At 39.4% G+C, this 20814-nt stretch overlaps 1 protein-coding gene across 13 annotated transcripts in view; it reads right to left on the bottom strand.

Moving 5' to 3' along the window:
• Positions 1 to 20814, bottom strand: part of KALRN (kalirin RhoGEF kinase) — a 514059-nt gene that overhangs the window by 212085 nt on the left and 281160 nt on the right. For all 13 annotated transcript variants that reach the window (XM_057430160.1, XM_057430159.1, XM_057430148.1 and 10 more), the window contains exon 11: positions 2553 to 2744. In XM_057430160.1, coding sequence (XP_057286143.1) covers positions 2553 to 2744 — 192 coding nt within the window. The remainder of the gene's footprint in view (positions 1 to 2552; positions 2745 to 20814) is intronic.

Below are 20814 nucleotides of genomic sequence, written 5' to 3'. Positions count from 1 at the left end.
AATCCCTGTAAATACAGTGAATTTATTTTGAAGCAGTTTCATCAAATGAGCTTGGATGGTGAAGATCTGACCCGGACAAGCGGGTAAGTGGGGAAGACCCTGCATTTGGTCAAGCCAAGCCCTGTAGACTGGGAAGCCACACTGGGCCTGAGCACATTTTCTAGTCAGGGCCCAGGGAGGAACCAACTGAGATCCGTTGGTATGAAACAGGGAAAGGACATAATACTGTCACAGGTATGGTGGCAAAAAAAAGGCAAAAATGTATTACTTGATTTTTGAGGAATCCAGCTATCTGTTTCAATATTCATACTGAAGAATGACAATTATAGTGGTTAACTTGCCATTTTACAATACACATGAAGGGCCAAGCAAGGCCAAGCAATGAGTCATTTCTACTTGAGCCAATCTATTTATAGCATAAAAAGGTAAATAGAGATCCAAACACCTGCTAAGGCTCTCTTGTTTTAACGCTTTGCTCCTTACACTCGTTCCCGCCTGGCAGACTTCGGTTACTTCACTGTGTCTGTGTGGATCCCCACAGCTGGGAGACAAGTACTAAAACTGCAACAATTTCCTCACTTATTATTTGTGGCAAAAAAAAATCAGGTATTGGGCTGTGTGACTCTCCTTCAGTGTCACTGAAGGAGGCAGGTAGTGACACACAATGAAATTCAGTGAACCTGCAGGAAATCAGAGTGTTTGACCCCACAGGAGTGAGTTACCGTGGGGGTAAGTGAAAACTTCCTTTCTCTTAGAGAGCACCTGTGCATCCTCTGATCTTGGGGAACTGCCAGAGACTGCAATAACTTTAGCAGCCTCTTTATACCCAACTGAACAGTTGTCATTCTTTCTGATGAAAGGGGATTCCTGTGTCCACCCTGACTTTGCTGATAGCTCAGTTTTATGCCACAGCTCCCTTGAATGTCCCTCTGCAGAGAGGGACAACCGGAGTCTGTCCACTCTCAGGCTCCCTAAAATTGACAGCAAGTACTTACTGAGCTTTCCAAAAAGGCATCACTGCACCAATCTGTCCCATGTATAAACACCAATGAGGCAGAGATTTAGGGTTTACTCTCAGTATCTAATAAACAGCATTGCTCCTGTCACAAAAGACTGTTTCTGTAATAATTTAAAAACTAAAAAGTGCATTTATAAACATCTGCATTTCTACACACAGAAAGAGGGCTCATTAAAACCAGGTGAGTGGAGTAGGCAAATTCCCTTCATGTTGAAGAAAGGTAGAAGCAGGTATAGTGCACTGCAAACCAAACCTGTTCAAGCAGGGAAGCTCTAGTTCCCAAACCCAAATTAGCCTACACAGTACCAGTAATCATCAGGAGAAATTTAGATTATAGAAAATATTTCATACTGATAACTTCCTGAAGTCATGCATATCTTTGTGTTACTAGTCACCACCTGCATAGGTGAAATGAGGTTAATCACAGTAGGAAACTGTTATGAAATAATTTTGACTGAGGAAATAACCAATCAAGTTTCCCATGTGGATAACCAGCATAGCGGCAGGCATTTGAGCTACTCTGGAAACAACAGTACTATTCACAGTAACTTAGTAACTACATTTTAGTATATTGCAAAAGCAGGATGTAAAAGGAAAACTTTTATGTATCAATAACTATAACAGACACAATGTATTTCCATCTTCCATATATATATATACACACACATGTATGTGTTCTTACACCTTCTACTTAAGGAGGCTTCCCAACATGCTGAAGCCTGTTTCTACACAACTTGTTTGTAACATGCAAATCAACTAACACAGGCAAAGCTTTCAGCTTCTAAGAGAATCTTTCTGATCAAGTGTGCTTTTTGCTAATAGATACTGCAGAGCATGAAAACAGCTGTTCTAATTCCATCTCTCCTAGCAGAAACCCTGTCTTTAAAAGTCACTCATCACTGAATGGCCTTTAGTCCACAGAAAAATGTGAAGTATGCTTTAATTACATCCCCAGTGGCCTCCCATTTGATGTCCTGTCCACTGTATCTCTGGCAAGACAGCCTTATCTCTGGATATTTTTCAATTACACTAAGCAGCATTTATTCAGGTCCTCACTGATTCACTGTATCAGTATGTGGCTATTTGCTCTTTAACCATAATTTCAAAAAGTGAAGTCTACCTAATTAAAAAATGTAAGCTTTCCAGTAACACTTAGTAATAATGGCTACATTAATTAACATTACATTCAAATGGAAGCCCTCTGAGGATACGTATCACACTGCTAGCATGTTTATACCCAATGTGGTAATATCAACTCTTGCTTTTACAAAATAATTCTTGCTTTATAACAATACATGTTAGTTGAGAATTAAGCACTGCTTGATATGTTAGATATGCTGTCCCTGTATTTTAGTGTACTATATAATTCATTTCATTCATATTTTATTTCCTCTTTAGAACAGTCATACGCATCAAATGAACTGGATATCAGCCCTGTGCAGACAAGATGCCTTTTCTCTGTCATCTGAGTTTTCAGAGTCAGACTCCTGCAGCACTTGCAATACACAGAAAAATTTGCTCATGCACATCTTACCTCTTTGGTGTGGGTATGGAAGGAGACTGACATGTCCAAGAGAAGTTTCCGCTGTTCCACCCTCCGGACAAAATCCTGAATTCGTACTTCCAGATGCCGGGCTGCTTTATAGATCTCTTCAGGGTCACATTCTCCAGTCTGAGCCAACTGCTCTGCAGCCTCCAAAAGCTTGTCTGCATTGGTGTATGTATTCTACCAGCAAACAAAGCAAGAAACAGAGTATGAGCAATACAACTATGGTAAGTAAACCCTTGAGACAGGCTGTTTATACCTTCAAAGGCATGAAAGGCAAGTGATTACCAGAGTTTTAAAACAATAGTAGTAATTCCTACTGGCACTGCCTTCTGTGGAAAGGGAATGTATAAAGCCACATATATTAAATAATTTCTTATTTGAAACACACCACCCCATCCCAATTCTGCTGGGCATAGTAACAGGACTGTCCACTTGTTTATTTCCAAGTTCCCTGGAATTTCTCAGAGATAATGTAATGAAGCAAGTGAGACTAACCACGTGATACTCGGCTACAAGCTCATTGCAAAGGACTCACAATGGCTATCACATTACAGCATGTAATCATGTTAGCCAGATACGTCTTAGCCTCAAGAAACATTTGCCTTTCATTGGCTTTTGTGAGATAACTTAAAAAGACTGTGTTTTCAAGTTCCTTCTACATTTTTTCCTCTCATCTACTGTTCTGCATCATATTTCTAAATGGAGTAGTCTATCTGATTAGCTTGCAGATTCCAGTAGGTATTGCTGAGATTGCTTTGGAGGGGTAACATTTCCAGTTGCACGGGGGCACGTGCCTGCCCTCCATTACATAAGAATTTGAACACTTCACCATCCTGAATAGATTTACCCCACAGAAATGGCTTTTGCAATATGTGATGTTTTATCCCCACTTTACAGAGAAGGAACAGAAGAGCACAGAAGTGAAGCAATGTACCCAAGACTGTGCCAGACTGTGGAGGAACAGAGGTGAATTCCCTCAAACTTACCTCAGCTTTCCAACTACCTGCCCATCCTTTCTCTCCCTTTTTCATGTTTCTGGAAAACACCACTAAACTAATACATCAGAGTCTCATAAATAACAGCAAAAATGGAAAGGGACTGCAATCATCTCCATAGCCATGGAGCTATGTTTAGTCATCTATGTTTAGCTGACTAAACATAGCCAGGCTTTGCTGCAATAGAAAAGCTTTCTTCACTTGCGGCCAATGCTCTGTGGTGTTTAACACAAAAATAAGGACAAAGATACCAGCTTAAGGGCGTTGTCAGTCCCAGGTGAGATCTCCAGAAATGCTCAGTGTCAGCCTAAGACTGCTCCCACTGAGGATTTTAACCTCCCCATTAACAGAAGCAGAATTGTAGCACTTTCCTTTTCAAAAATCCTACTGAGAATCCTCTGCAGTTTAAAAAATGCATTAACTTGATGCTTATACACAAAATACATTTGAACACTGCACACACACACGTACTTCTGAGTATTAAAGTAACACTGTCAAACATAAAAGCCATGAATCAAGTCATGTTGTTCTTATTTAGATAATATCCTGCTGTAATCAATAGTTGTTGCTTGAGAAAATATTCAATACAGAGACAGAAGACTGACCTCCAAGTGTTTAATGAGAGAAAGTATTTCCAGTTATAAAAAGCTGAAAGAAAACAGCTCATTCATGGTTCATTTTCCCAGTTTCTGAGGGCTGACTATAAATATACGGTATTTGCATTTCTCTTTTTGGACTGTGAAGAACATATTCTAGACAGTTTTGTTACCAATAGTAAATTTTATTCCCTCACTTTCAGGCCACTGCTATAATGGTTAGGTTGTTAACAGCAGCAAAATGTTATGTTTTAAAAATCATTTTTTGGAAACCTCTTCAGCTGAGAATTTGTAAAAAATGTTCCATTTAATATGACCTGAATTAGGGTCCAGTTTCACTTAACAGCATCCTTTCTGAATGATCCACTTCCAATAGTATTTGGAACAAATGCCAAAGCTAGCACTATTTTTCAAAGTCTACTCCACTCGAGGGTTTTTCACACATTACCACTACAACAGCTCGAACGCCAGTCCAGCTCCCTGCGGAGAAGGCTATTCCTGACTTAATTTGTAACATTTAGAATACCTTTAAATGCATTCACTCTCTGCTTATGGCACACATCTGGGACACAAATACCTTTGCTGAAATACAGTATGACTACAGCTTTGCTGCATTTGTACCTAACATACTTCTGTACATCTCCGCTGAAAACCACTACAAGTTTACTGATTCTAACACATGATGTACCTGATGACGTATAGATGAGGTGAGTTCACCATCAGATATAAAACCACTGCATGGTGAGAAGGGTGTAGGCTAGGCCCTAGATTTGGGGGTATTTCAAGTATGGTGAAATTTTTGTTCACCTCTTTTTCTGTCTTTACCCACTAAGTTCAGTCAGGTGCAGTTCATGCTAGGAAAAACACTAGCATCTTTACCCCTGCCATTCTAGAAGGCTTGGTGCTGAGAGATTTCCAGCTCACTGCTGCAGATTTAAGAGTTTTAGATACATTTCAGATAAGCAACCACATTTGGGAGTTAACCACACTTGCCTTGAACTCCAGAGTTTGACTTATTCATGAAAGGATTGTCGCCTACTGTCAGATGAGATATAAACACGTACAAGCCAAATAAGGTAGAGGTTATTTATAGGGTGAAGGCCTGCTCTACTTTTCTTCTGTTCATTTGCCTAAAGTGCACATAAATAATATCAGAAGCTATGTTGAACCTGAGAGCTTCATTCTGGTTGGTACTATAATGCTGTACTGCTTGCTTGCTCTGAACAGTTTCATCCTGAGCTTGCTCTCTTGTTAGTAAGCAGTTTAAAGTATAGACCCTTATTTCATTTCTTTGAAACACTTCACACTGTTTTGGTGTGACCTAACCTTGGATCAGGCAGGGTGGGAATCCAATAACGTTAAGTCTCATGATGAAGAAAAGTATACGATGTCTCCTTGTCCTGCTGCCCTCAGCCAGAAGAGGTTACCTGAGATTCCCAGCCTTTCTGAGATCTGGCAGGATCTACCAGGAGCACAAAGTCTAGGTACAACTCCAAACTGGCATCAAGACTAAAAACTTTGGAAGAAGGTAAGCGCTAATTGCAACCATGGAAGGAAATTTTTGCTACTAGTAGGATAATCATGGTTGCCCACTTTACTGCAAACTGCAGATCCATGGAAGGTTTTCTGTGCCATCCTGAGGAATCCAACACCAAAAATGGTTAATTCCTCCAGAGGAGATATCCCATGAAGAATTGCTCTTCTGCATCTGTAGAAATTAGTTCCTATTAAACAATGATAACACAAGATTCACAGAAAAAATAAGCTATGAGTTACAAAATTACATGCTTTCAGAAATTGTAGGGTTCTATAGCATTTTTTTCCTGTTGTTGTATTAACCCCTGAGAGAACTGTCATGTGAACTTGAACTTCCCAGTGATCTGCTAACTGGCATTAAATACTTGTGCACCATTTCAAGCACAAAACCAAATTCCTGCTCAAATCTCTTAATAATCTTTCCATACTAATCTTCACATAATCACCTATTTCAATCATAGAATCTGCAAACATATGAAAATGAAACTGCACCCTTCAGAGTGGAAATGGCTATATATATGCTTTTGGAGTTTATTTTAGACAGAACCAGAAGGTTTTCAGCTCTCTTTTGTTTTTGCAAATAACAAAAACCCCAAAACAACCTCCCACAATTATGGAAAGAACCAGACTAACAAACCTATACAACATCCCTATCACAATTCAGAATTGAAAGTGACTGTCGTCTTATCCCATGGAAGTATATACTACCAGGATTCCCTGTAACTTTGGTTCCTCAGCTGTTAACCATTTGAGCAAGTTAAAAAAAGGGGGGTTATGAAAAATCTGCTTGTTATATTTATTACACTTTCCTTTCCATTTTGTACCAAAAAATGCCCAAAACATCAGGATCCATTTCTGTCTTTGACTCAGGTAGGAGATCTCAGCTGAGATTCCACTGTGCCTCCAGGTTAACACATATGAAGCCATCGCTGCATTGGAAATTCACTATCCAAACACAGCTCTTTGGGCAAACTGCTTAAGAGATTTCCTTGAAGTCAGAACAAACATTATTTTGTTCATAATCTTTGTGCCGGAGAAAAGTTTCATCAACTGTTCTCTCTAAATCTTTTTAACCCTGGAGTTATATGGATTCTAAACATCAGTGACCACTGGCTGAGTGCAGTTTGTGCTTGGCCTCATCTATTACATAGAAAATAGCACTGCAGTCAGTACAAATCAAAGGGTCCCAATTCTGGTTTGTAAGTATTTGGCTTTTTTTTTTTTTCTAATTGAAACTAAATTATTTAAATGAAAAATACCAAATAATGCATCAGTTAATTCTTGGACTGTTGTAAGCTTGGAGGGAGCAGAACAGAAATATTTTGCCTTTGTTATTTATGATATATATTGCAACCTAAAGAAGTCCAATATATTAGTCACTTAGAAACAAATTAGAATGGCATGCAATAGACTATTCCAGTTTGAAGGGACCTACAAGCATTATATAGTCCAGCTGCCTGACCAATTCAGAGCTGACCTAAAGTTAAAGTATGTTTTTAAGGATATTTCCCGAATGCATCTTAAACACTGACAGGCTTGGGGTATCAAACACCTCTCCAGGAAGCCTGTTCCAGAGTCTGACCATCCTCTCAGTAAATAAATGCTTTCTAATGTCCAGTTTACACCTCCCCTGGCACAGTTTTAAACCATTCCCATGCATCCTATCAGTGGATACCAGGGGTAAGAGAGCAGCACCTCCTGATCCGTTTCCCCTCCTGAGGAAGCTGTAGAGAGCAATGAGGTCACACTTCAGCCTTCTTTTCGCTAAACTAGACAAACATGCCAATCATATATATTTGTGTTTTCATTGACATCAGTGAAAGGCATCAATCGATGCAGTGCTACATTTTGATTTTGAACCACCAAGTACATTTTCAGCAAACGATTCCATGTAGTCTTCCCTCTACTCCTAGCAACTACACTTGTAACTAGTTTGTTGCTGCATGTTTGTTGATAGAGTACATTGAAAATAGCTGTGTCCAATGGTATACCGGGGCAGAATTCATGCCCTAAATCTGGGCTTTTTTTTTCCCAGAAATATCTCTCCTTGCACAGAACTTGACAGCTGTTTATTATATTTGAGAGTTTTTCATTGTAACTGAGATCTCCAGTGTGTTCTGAACAATGCTGATTGTTCAAGAAAAATGTTTGAGAAAATGCCAGATTGTTCAAGAAAAATGCCAGAAAAATGTTTAGTTGTGTACCTCAGGAGAAGCATGAGGTAGGGGAACAGAGCAGGTGATCAGATACATTATCACATTAAACACTACATACCCTAGACAGTGCACTTTCTAAGTAGATGTTCATATATGGTGAATGAGAATAAGGCAGCACTCATCTGCCTTATTCTGTATCAATCAAGTTCTGGGGCTGTGAAAGGCAGTTCCAGGCAAAGGCTCCTTGTATTGATTCAGAGAACTTTGCCACCTTGGTTTTACCATGTAAAAGTCATGGAAGAGATGGCATCTCCAGAGGCCATTAAGTACTGACTAGAGAGAGAGCTTAGATGACTAGATTAGATCTGATTTTCCTGACGAAAGACTAGTCATGTGAATCCCATCTTATGCCTGCAGGCTGAAGCTTAGGAGACTTGTTAGGCTTTCTCTGATGTGATATCTCCTTTACATTCTTTAGAGCCGTGACCTGACTCTTCAATATCAAAGATGAAACCTCAGTATTACTACTCCTGCGGTGGAGATAGGATGTCGAGACAAAGTTCAAAGCCTGATCCATCTCTCACTGAAAACAGTAAAAAACAATCTTACTGACTTCAGTGAGAACTGGCTCAGCCCCCTAGACATTTACTCCAGATATCAGGAGGAGACAAAAAATGACAAAGGGATAAAAATAAAACTCCAGAGGCCCTGTACCCTTGTTCTGCACATAGAGAGGGGGTAGCATTTGTCCTCACAAAAACTACAGCAAGATTCACATTTGCAAAATTATAATTATGAAGCTGATTCTACATTTCTTCTCAATCCTTATAAACAACTATTACCCTTAATTTTTAAGCTCAGTTACTGCTATCAGATTCTTTGCTCAAGCCACTTTGTTAAAATTAGCTCCAGTTTTTTGTTTAGGTTAAGTGATCTCACAGGCGTTTGTGAAGAACTATATCTTTAGTAACTTGATATTCTAAAGCTAAAATAAGTGACAATGAGGCATTTCTATGATAAACAAATCTGCACTTTAAGGAAGCATCCATCATTGTCAAAATTCTTCCTCCCTTAAGCAGGGCAAGGGCTAAATACATATGATGATCTAATGTAAGATGTGATTTTAATCAGTTTGAATTTCACATAATCAAATCAAGACTTATATTCTTACTTGTGCTCTATTACTCTAATTCGAAACAGGCTTACCAGGAATTACAGTTACAGAAGTAAAAGGCAGAACACCTCTCTAAGGTCACACAGCCACTCAGTCTATCAGTATTGTTCCCTACTGTACAATAGAATGGAAACTTCTTCAGACCTTTTAAATATCCACGTTAATCACATTTCCAACACCTTCTTCTGCAGACAGTTCTTCCCTTAAACATGGCAATTCATCTTAACTTTTTCTAGTCATAAACTTGCTCTAATTCTCCTTGCACTGTCCTTACTGAAGTTTGAGGTCTTCAAATACTACAGCCTGTTATATTTAACTTTTGATGAACACTTAAGAGAATGCCTACCTTTAAATGAATGAATTACATCTGTTTAAGTAGTTTAACAAATGAGGGTCACAAGTTTGTGAGTGCAAGTACATGTGAGTATGTGTCCAAGTATGGGCCACTCGACAATTTCAACAAAACTGCTACTATTATCAGAACTGCACCTATTTGCAAACACAGTCTAGGAACCAGAGTGTCCGGAATGTCACCTATGCTTTAGCAGACAAGCACTGCATAGACAAGCTTTCTTCCAGCTTCTGGAAAAGTTAACTTTGCAGCTGGTACATGGGGTTGAAAGGTCCTTATGCCTCTCATCTACTATAGCGAGACCATGGCTCATTCACAATGTTTGAAATTATTTTTCTTCAGACATTTTCTAACTCAACATCTGTATTTACTGATGTATTGCTACTTTCTTTACTGACATTTTTGACCTTATTGCAGCCTTTCAATACTTTAAGGGGTTTTAGAAGAAAGATTGGACAGTAGGACCTGTAGCAATAGGACAAAGGGTAATAGTTTGAAACTAAAAAAGCATAGATTCAGACTAGAGTTAAGGAAGAAATTCATTATCGTGAGAGTGGTAAACCACTGGAACAGGTTGCCCAGAGAGGTGGTGGATGACCACTGGAAACATTCAAGTTCAGGCTGGACAAGGGCTCTGAGCAACCTCACCTAGTTGAAGATGTCCCTGATGACGAGCTTTAAAGGTGCCTTCCAATCCAAACTATTCTATGGACTGAAACTTAGCTCAGTTCAAAAACATCCACAGATTTGGGGAATGTGAAGTTTGCTCCCATTTCAGATGTCCAAAAGGCCATATATGATACCATGCTGATACCAATTACTATTTTAAACCTCCAGTAATTCTGTTTTTTCAGTGAAGTATATTAACATAAGGGATTTTTCAGCATCAATGAGAAATAAACAGTTTCCAGGAATACCAAGGTGGATATGACACAGCATCCCCCTGAACCATTGCCAAGAACCATGTATTTTTCCATATAGCGTTATCTTTTATTTATGATTTTCCCTCATGGTTCACATACAAATCGAGGTGAATTTATTATCGAATTTAAAAGAGTGACACTTACACATTACATCAAATGCTGAAACCCCAGATAAACTGTTTAAAAGCTACCTTAGACCTTCAAACTAATAAATAAGCAAGATTAGAATGAATAGCTAGAAATACATTAGCTAAAAGAATTCTTCTCTGTGCTACTTCATACTGAATGCTTACCTTAAGTTAAAAAAATGATGCCTATAATATATTTTATCACAACAACTGTTCAGCTCAATCAGGAGTGCAATCATATATCAAGCAGAGAATACTCATACAAGTATAAACATGCAAATTAACTTCTGTGTGATCATAACCGTTATTCATTGAAATGCCAGTAAAACATATAGCGAAATGTTTTAAGTGCCATCTAATATCACACATCACATCTAATACTAATAAGTATGCAAAGATACATAGATGCATATAGGTGTGCACATACCACATACATACAAAGAACAAGATAATTTTTTAGCTCAGTGTGGTCACCTTAACTATCACTGAATTGTAGTCACTATGACTACTAAAGGGTACTATTTATGTAAGGACTTCACTTTAAATGCTGCCAGAGCTATTTACTTCTTCTAAATCAGGATGCTCAAAAGCATGTTTGGCAAAGATCTAGACTTTTCAAAGCTCTGTTTGGGTTTTTTATTTTATTATATTTTTTTTTAAGTTGCAAGATTAATTTATTTTGATTGCAAGAGGGAAGACAAGGGATTTATTTCTTTTTGTAGGCAGAAAGTTTGCACCCACCACAGGTTTCACCTAAAGCCTGAAAAACCTCTCCTTTCCTCCATAATTTAATTAGCATATATGTTCAATCTCCTCTATGAAATAAACCACTAAAGACTTGCTTAATATGAGGTAAGTAAATCCCACCCTTTTCAGGGAAGGAATGTGCATACTTCATGTTATAAGGAGGGCATATCATTGCAGGATTACACTGGAGTCAGATACACAGCCTTGAAGAAGCTGCAGTTTAAACTGCTGAAAAATATCAGAACCTTTATACTTTGTAAGATGTGATTTAAGAAGTTTTGATCTAGAGCAGAGCTCCAAACAGGAACTCAAATAACACCCCTTGGGCATAATAATGAAGTTTTAGTCCCACAAAGTCTGTCTTTGGCATCTTTTCTGAGACCAAGAGAGGTTGCTGGCTGAGAAAGCAGCATTGCCCAGGAAGGCTCATGTATTGGGTCTAATAAACAAACAACTGTGTTCACAAACTAAAAGCCATCAGCGGAAAAAATCTGCATTGAAAAACTTGGCAGTTTTAACTGAGGTGGTCACACGGCCCTTCTAAGCTCATTTTGTGCTTACAGGTTTTTGGTTTTTTTTTTTAACTGTCACCCTAATGCTCTTCTGGGAGAAGCATACCTAAGCAGCACATTGAAATGAGATGATTAAATACTCCTCTTGCCATTTCAATATTTTCAATATTTTATGGATTGTACAAGGACGTACAAGAATTAGGCAAAATATCTCAAACAGATGATTATTGGCCAGATTTTATCCGAGTATTCAATCTTTGGTAATATCCATGAAAAGACTTTGATCCTTTTTTTTGAGATCTTTGCACAATAACAGGCATATGAAAGCAAGCAACAGCAAGAACAGAACAATGAAGACAGCAGACTGAGATGCCATTATACATTAGTTCTGGTAGCAAACATGAAACCAGACTGGTTTTATGGCAAAAAAAACCTGATACTGGTTAGTGTTATACAGTAAGTGTATCAGAAAAACAGTATTATCACTGTGCAATGATTTCATAACTGGGTAATTAGCAGTGTATGAATGAGAATTGCTCAAGCAATTGCAAGATAACTGAGCCTTTGAAACTCAGCAAAGGTGAGGAAAGCCCTCATAGCAGCATTCCAGTATCTGAAGGGGGGCTATAGGGATGCTGGGGAGGGACTCTTCATTAGGGACTGTAGTGACAGGACAAGGGGTAACGGGTTAAAACTTAAACAGGGGAAGTTTAGATTGGATATAAGGAAGAAGTTCTTTACTGTAAGGGTGGTGAGGCACTGGAATGGGCTGCCCAGGGAGGTTGTGAATGCTCCATCCCTGGCGGTGTTCAAGGCCAGGTTGGACAAAGCCTTGGGTGGCATGGTTTAGTGTGAGGTGTCCCTGCCCATGGCAGGGGGGTTGGAACTAGATGATCTTAAGGTCCTTTCCAACCCTAACGATTCTATGATTCTGTGATTCTAAAGCATTCTCTTTTGTGGAAGTGACAAGGGAGCACAAGACAGCAAATTGCCAGGAATGAAATGCAGCATTTTGAAAGCTTCTCAAATGATAAATATCATCAAAAAGCCCAGATAATTCACAGCAAAGCTCCACAACTTCTCTGTGATAGGGGGAAAAGGAAAGGTGAAGACTGGAGAAACAAAGAAACATGTGGCAGCTCCGAGGTGAACAGCAGTCTGGGAGGGGACAGTATTGTTTTCTATCCCAAAGGCTCAGCTCACATCTTTTCTGAGCCCTGCAGACATGAGTGCAATCATGACAGGTTTATCAAGTCTTGCTGGTCTCCTGAAATGAAGTAACTTCAGGCATTCTGGGTTTAATATCATGCTCACAGCTTGGAGATTTCAAAGACACAGTGATGACAGTATTAAAAGGCTTTGGACTGTCAACATCACTTGGAAAAGTCAGTACCAAATGCAACTGGCAGCCCTGCTGCCTTGAAAAGAGGCAGAAATAAACCTGTGTGGATGTGGATTCTATAAACTGCCTGGCTTTGTTTCTAGTGTCTAGAAACCAGCTTTAAATAAGATAGCAAAACACTTCCTCTCCCTTTTTCCCCAGTAATCACTACCCTGCCTCAGCCATGTGTTTATTTCAATTGAGACAGGTTATAACACCTTTCCTGAAGCACAGGGACTGTGTATAGAATTAGATGTTTAGCAGAAATAAATTCAGCAAAACTCTGACCTAAGTTCTTCAGAGCTTTCAGCTTAAGAACCCCTATATAGCCAAGTGTAAAGCCTAGGCAGTCTGGAGCATAACACAGTACTCCATATGTATAACAATTCCAGTTTCTTTCTGCCTAGTAATATGTGACAAAAATGCACTGAAAAATTGGTCTTTTCATCCAAAGCAAACCTTACACTTCGGTACACTGCCTGCCAGAGACAAAACACATGATAAAAAATAAACCTACCAACATCTCTGTTTTATTGACAATTTGGATGTTTCCATTCATCAGAAGGAGGTTTCTCAATATATCTTGCCACCAAGAATGATCACCTGCCCACCAGTCAGATAACTCTGCCCCCACCCCCTTCCCCTCTAGACCTCACCTAATTTGGTGGCAGATGGTTCTCTGCCCCCAACAAGAATTAAGCAGCCTCCTCAGCTTCAGTTAAACTTGAAGTAACTTTTTACTTCATCTCCTTGTTCCAGCTCAGCATCCTTAGGAGCAGGTCAGCAGGATGGTCCCTTTGGATTCAGAATCTCTTCACTGTCAACATTATTTCAGCTCTCCACCATGGATTACACGCTGGAATTTGTTTCAAATAAGCAGGAATCATTCTCTGAGTCTTGTTAGATTTATAAACCAGTTTTTCACCACTGTTATTTCCCTGACATGTGAACTGTCTGTATGGCTTACCCATCAAATTAATTCTTCACAGGTGCCACCAGAGCAAAATGCACTAAGGGCTTTGTCTTCCCTAAAACTTAAAAATATAAAGAACTTCTGTAACAGCTAGTGAGAAGTACTGCATATTTATAATGAGGGAAAATAAAAGGGGTTTCACTACCCTGGAGGTAATAAACCATTTTACTTATGTATTCATTTAACACCAGATGTATTCAAAATCTTTAGAAAAGTTCCAGACAGGAACCAATATTTTTCATGTTGGTCAGGAAGCATTCATATGGGGCTCATTTTAAAAATGTGTTCTGCTGTGTGAAATTCAATTCAGGTTATGCATAGTCACGACAAAGATTTAGAAAGGTAACAGGTTGATGTTTTGTTTTTATTATTTCTGGCTTTTATTAGGCAGCCACACATGATCTGAGATAAATGTTAATAATGACTTACATGAGAGATCTGGTACAGAACAGTATTCTCACCAGAAATCTTCATACTATATGATGTGTTGATTTTTGGCATGTAGTAGATCTCCAAGAACACTGCAGGCATATTAGATACTGCCTCTCTAGTCAATGTCTGCCAATTTTTTACTATAAAAAAATCCTGAGATCTTTCTATTTCTATGTATTCTTTCATGTTGCCAAATCCTTTCCAGTCCTTCTCCCTCCAAAAATCTCAAATCAGGCCCCAAAGGATAAGACTGGACATAGTAAGAGATAAAAACAAAGATCAGAGAAATTCTCTCTGACTTTTCTTTTGATCTCTCTCTCTGCCTGCTATCCCAGAGCCCCAGTTTTGTGCCAAACCCCAAGCAGTAGGATCTGGGCACCTGCCCCCATCCCTGGAGGCATGGCCAGCAGGTCCAGGCAGCAATCCACACTCCCCTCATCATTCTCATCCCCAAATAATCTCCTTATTTTGTGTTCCTATTTTAGCACACAAAACGGATTCTGCTCTATGCTCTGAAGTATCTTTTTTTTTTTATGTCCCACATTTACATGTGCCTATACTGAAAACTAAATTTACAATAGTTAAATGCCCTAGTGACCCAATTACCAATCCCAAGGGGGAGTACACACACTGGTGAGTCAACTGATACTTCAGCATGGCTGAGCAGTCCTGGCTGTACTGTAGGGCTGCTTCTCTCCCACTTGGTTTTCAATGCATGACAGAGGAGCAAGGCAGGAATGGAGCCCATCACTTGTTATGCATGGAGGAACCATGCTTTAGCACAGATATAACTATGAATCCTTTGGGACAGGGTCTGGAACTGGGAGGGACAGCTTGCCACCCAAAAAAAGCGAGGTTTATTTTTTACAGAGGAGGAATTGTGTGGGCTGGGCATTACTTGTTTGAGCCACTTCTGTGGTGGGAACAAACACCTAATTCAGATTTTAAAAAGGATTCAACCAGGTCCATTTAGAACTTAAAACAAACCCTAGAAGACCACAGAAGGTAACAATGAAATCATTCTAGACCTCTCTCTTTCTCAGCCGTGGAGCACTGCAGGTTTCAAGTCCTTCCTGCACTCAACTTTGATGTGTGGGTATTGACAAACCCAAGTTCTGGTTGTCAATACAAATCCCGGCCAAAGACAAAACAACCAGGACCCAGTCACCAACCATCTCTCCTCTCTGTGGAGAAACATACTACATTTCATTGAACACTCCATGCATTCGCTTCAACTCTCAGGTTGACAGATTTAATGTGAAGTCTGCACTTCCCATTCCCCAATATTAATGGGTCACAAACATTACTTTATGCTGTGCACTTTTGCTTTGAGTCCTAATGTTACTCCAGGGGAGGCAAAAGCAGTCTCTGCTCTCTGCTGCATAGCTGTGGATCTCACTCATGTCATGAGGGGTTACCTACATGGCACAGAAAAAACAACCTTTATGCACTGAACAACACACTCTAATAACAATGAGGGCTGCACTTTAAAAGGATACGGTGTCACACTGTTTTGGAGCACATATTGGTTTCTATTGTATTAGCTGCATACTAATATAGGCAGTCATGCTAGGAAATACATGCGCACATACTCACTGACAGTTCAGAAACACCTCCTGTCTCAGTTCCTGACTTCTTGCAAATTCTTCAATTCCTTTCTCCCCAGATGAGTTTTTTTTTATGTGTAGTCACAGGAGAAGGCTGATTCTGCCTGCTTTTCTCATGTCAATCTTAGCATTTCTCTCCTTAGCTCAGAAAAGGAGAGGAACCTGCACTTCTGCATGTGGTAGTGCTCTGAAACAGACACTAAACAAAGATGCCTGAATGCCTCAAACCATGTGCCAGTTCCACAGTGACACAAACCAGTGCTTACTTGGGGCTTGGTTATACAGAACCAGACCTCACAGACTACAGTTATGGAGGGCAATATTAATGGCTGGATTACATGCACCAAATCAACAAGTGAATCATTTATATACAGATTAGGATTTTTGTTCCTGTTTTCACACATCTAATTCCAAAAGACCTCTATAAATCCACTGACGTTGCCCTATTTCTATACAGGGGAAACAGATCTGAATTCTACCCCAGGGAAATAAATTTTAAAAATAAGTTTCTATGCAATAAAATGTTGGTTGAATACTTTCTATTTACATATAATCAGTATAAAACATTTGCAATAGTCTCATAATGCAAGTGTAGTTTTTAGACAATTGCCTGATGTGGAAATAAAGAGAACATCCTGGCCAATGGTGGTCTTGTAATAGGAAAAAAGAGAGAGACAACCAGACTTCCAAGCAGCTTCCCTGCTATATAAATACAGCCATTGAACGGGATTCTCCACTCCTTAAAACATTGTAAGTAATTTCTCTGAAACTGAAAGCGTGATTTTGTTGTAACTCTTGTGCAGTGGAGTGATCAACTGGACCCAGTTAGTCTATTCCCAGGATATGTGCACAACGACAATGAAACCTATCCTTGAAAATCATTTTGCTCTGTTACTGAATATAATTCTCTTTCGTATTGGCTTAATCTACATGAAATTTCCTTTAAGAAATGTCTGCAAAGCAGTATATTTGTGATTTGCAGCAATTCCATAATACAGTTGCTGTGGCTAATGTTACACCATTCTACTAAAGACACTACTGACTGCCCTAGAGGAGCAGCGCAGCCATGTGCAGCCCCTTCTACTGCCCTGTGACAAAATCAGAAAGTAAAAACACAGACCAGATTCACAGTGTCACTTCCCCCCCCCCCCCCCCCCCCCCAAGCCTGCCTGCTATCAATAGGTACAAGAAATTGACTTGACTTGGACATTGCTGCAATTAATCTTCTTGAATCAATAGGTACGGTTGATAACCCATTGACCTGCCAATGAGAAGAGCACAAAGAAAAATGATCAGAGGGGATCAAAATCCTTTATATGACAATGGGTTTTACCAACAAACATAGGTCAGTCAAAACAGCAATGGGTCATCTAAGTGGGTGTGTTTCACAGAAACCATCAATGGCAAATATATTCTGTTTCAACTACATGTTTATTCATGTCACTGAGACAACAGTACCATACTGAATATATTTAGTATGCATGTTATATAATGCTTCAATGTTATAATTTTCTAATGTTCCCTTTAAGAAATTTATGGGCTTGGAAAAAAAACCAAATTCCTGGATTCTACTTTTTTTAGGAAATTTTGGTGGGTTATTTTATTTTTTTTTTTTCGAAAAGAAATCAATTCAAAAACTCAGAATTCCACACACAATAGAAATTCCATTTTACAGAACCTCTAGAATGAAAAATATGTATTTCTTGAATAGCTTCATTGTCTCGCAGTCTGCCATGGAATCAACATTATGCATTTATAGGCAAATTAAAGGAACGTATTTTAAAGGCTCAAAAATAAACCTACCCAAATAAAACCAGTGATAGGAAGCTAACTTCTGGCAATTGTCAAAAATGTATTGTGCTGCCAAGCCTTGAGATTTTATAGGGAGCATTTAGATTGTGAATCATGCTGCAGGCGGCTTAATGAAAAGATCCAGCTGTCATGTGATTTTGGAAGAGCAGAAATAGGAAAGAAAATCACCTCTAGCTTGAGGAGAAATGCAAACTCAGAAACATGGTGCAATAGGCACAGCTCTTCGCACCACTGCCAGGAAGATTCCTGTGCCACTATAGGGCCTCTCTAAAAATAGGTCCCCCATTACTGTTAGATCATGGAGTACCAACAGCCAGCAACTGAATTACATTGCTTCCAGAACATTAGCCAAGATGGTCTTTTTGCAGCTCCTGCTAATGAAGTCTCCATGGGCATGTCCAGATCATGCAATGGAGCTCAGTATTGATACCCACAGTGTACTCAGAATTCAGAGTACCACACTCTCAGGTAAAACATGTCTTACGTGACCTACATCTGACTTAGGTCTGGCAGCTGATGTAATTCCCCATGGCATTACATCTAACACTGTTATACTGCTCAGCCCTTCCCAGATTTCCTGGGTCCTGGCTTAGGCTGTGCATAACAATTTCAGTATCTCTGCATTTGCAATGCAGGTATGTCCTGAATCACCCAGAAGCTGCTAGACTTCATGCACAAAGTTATACTACTGCTTCCATGATAAACTATCTGGTTCTTCAGCTATGCTGTCAGAAGTTTTGAGATCCAGAAGTCCCAAGATAATCTTCACAGACAACCCATATACAGGCAGTTTCATTTTTCTCTGCTGCCTGTGATTTCCAGATGCAGCCTGCTGCCAGAGAGAAGAAACCAAGAGTTCTGGAGCCTAGAGCTCCTGCACCACAGTACAAAGGCCTGTGGAATCTTCTGCCAGTGGTCACTTTGTCCTCTTTGTGTAGAAGTGAATACATTTACATAAACGAAGTGAACAAGAAACTGCAGATTATAGCTTCAGAACTTGCTAATGACCATCCGAAGGATGATGATGACAAGAGTAGGGCTGATTTTTGGTTGCCTGTCTCATGTTTTTGTTATTTTAAAAAACATTTGCCATTACTGAAACCACAGTTGTTATTGCTAACTTTGAGCACAGCACTTACTGGGTTTAATTATCTGCTTTCTCCCTATTTAGGCCCAGTATTTCATCTTACATAGGATTTTAATCACTCAACTGAAAAGGGAAATCCAGCGAGCTATTCCTTTCAACAGCCAGGTAAGTCACAACATTTTAAAAAGTAATAAGAGTCAAAAATTAAAAAAATCACCCTGGGACAATGCTCCCTAAGTGATCATTATCAACACTGGTTCCTAATTTATGCCTAGCTATTTTACATCCCTACCGAACTCCATGCCAAACTCTAGAACAATGACATCCAACAGTGCTGGAATTTGTATGGGAAAGGACTAGGTTTTTATCTTGAAGGCCAAACAAGTAGCTGTGTGCAATTCAGCTTTGGCCTGACTGTTCCATTACGTCATTAGTTCTAGAGAAGTTCAAGTGAAATTATGTGGGACTGAGAGATCACAAAATACCATTTTCACCTGCAGGATTCCATTACTTAGTCCCCTGGATATTTCACATTTTTCAACATATTTACATTTAAAGTTCTTTTTATCTCTAAATAAGAGTTTTTTTTGAAAACTCTGAACTGACAGCATTTTAGTAACAGTAAAATGGAGGAAGGGAATTCACTAGACAGGAACACTGGAACACAAATTGATTCTCAGATGAAGAATATCACCTGTTCTTCGATTTCTAGATGATGATACAGGTTCTTGGCTTCCAATGTCTCCTCTGAAAGCCTTCCCTTGCAGAAAATGCATTTATTTCACTGAGAAGAATAAACGGAAGAGCTGAACCTTAAAGAACTATATAGATACATATTAGGTTAACTTTAATGGTTCAAAGCCAGTGTTCAGGTGTTTAACCATCATCTTCTAAAAGTTGCCTTGGAGGAAAGCAAACATAGATACCCCCAAATAGGAAAACTGAAGAGTTTCCCAAATGGTGTACTGTGAAGGTCAGCATTTTTACTTGCATTTTGTCTGACACTCCTTCTTTGTAATAATTCAAGAACAGTCTACTGCATTGCATGTGTACCCTGGCAAAATGGATCCTGTAAAGCTTTCAGAGTCAGGAAAACAAGATCTAGACACATACCTAAATCAAAACTTGTACTTACCAGCCTGAACCAAGAGCTGCTGCACTGGGCATACAGACAGACCCCCTGAACTTCAATGGCTGCAGCTCAGATGCCAGTCAACTTTCTTATTGTGTCTGATAATGAGGGACAATTCCACACATTTTTAATCAAGGCTGTTCAGAATGTGTACTTTGTTGCATGCTTGAATTGTGACAGTTCACCTTGTAAACATCAGTGCTTTTGGGTTACTATGAAAAATATACCAACTACTGCATGCAAATACACACACAGTTACTAAATACAAAACTCAGTTGTAGCTGCAAGCATATTGTGTTGTAGCCAAAGAGCCTTGAAAGCAGCTCCACGGATCCAAGAGCAGCTTATCCCACAAATACAGATGACAAGCACCGCCTTGCATTAAAGCATGGACCGCCCAGCTTTGTGTATAAAAACAAAATAAAAACAGGAGGGTTGTTTTTCTGGGTGACCTTGAACAACGTGGGTTTTGGCAGGGGTGGGAGAACACCACGGGGACACTGTGTGAAACAACTTCCACTTCTGCTTCATTTCACTTCTAGACACTGGTTAGTTTGGATTACAACCAGCAGCTCTGTTGACCCTTAGCAGAACTGGAGGCTTGTACAGCGCGTTGCGAGTGCCATCTGCAGGTGGAAACACGTACTGGTGTCAAAAATGTGGGTGAGCCTGCACGGCGGGTAATCTTAACAGCACATCTGATG

This window comes from Pezoporus wallicus, unplaced genomic scaffold (genome assembly GCF_028554395.1).
Source record: "Pezoporus wallicus isolate ANWC-B61680 ecotype Strahan unplaced genomic scaffold, APGP_CSIRO_Pwel_v1 contig_5261, whole genome shotgun sequence".
Lineage (NCBI taxonomy): Eukaryota > Metazoa > Chordata > Aves > Psittaciformes > Psittacidae > Pezoporus > Pezoporus wallicus.
Note: the sequence above shows the minus strand (reverse complement) of the source record. Positions and strands in the feature narration are given on the sequence as shown.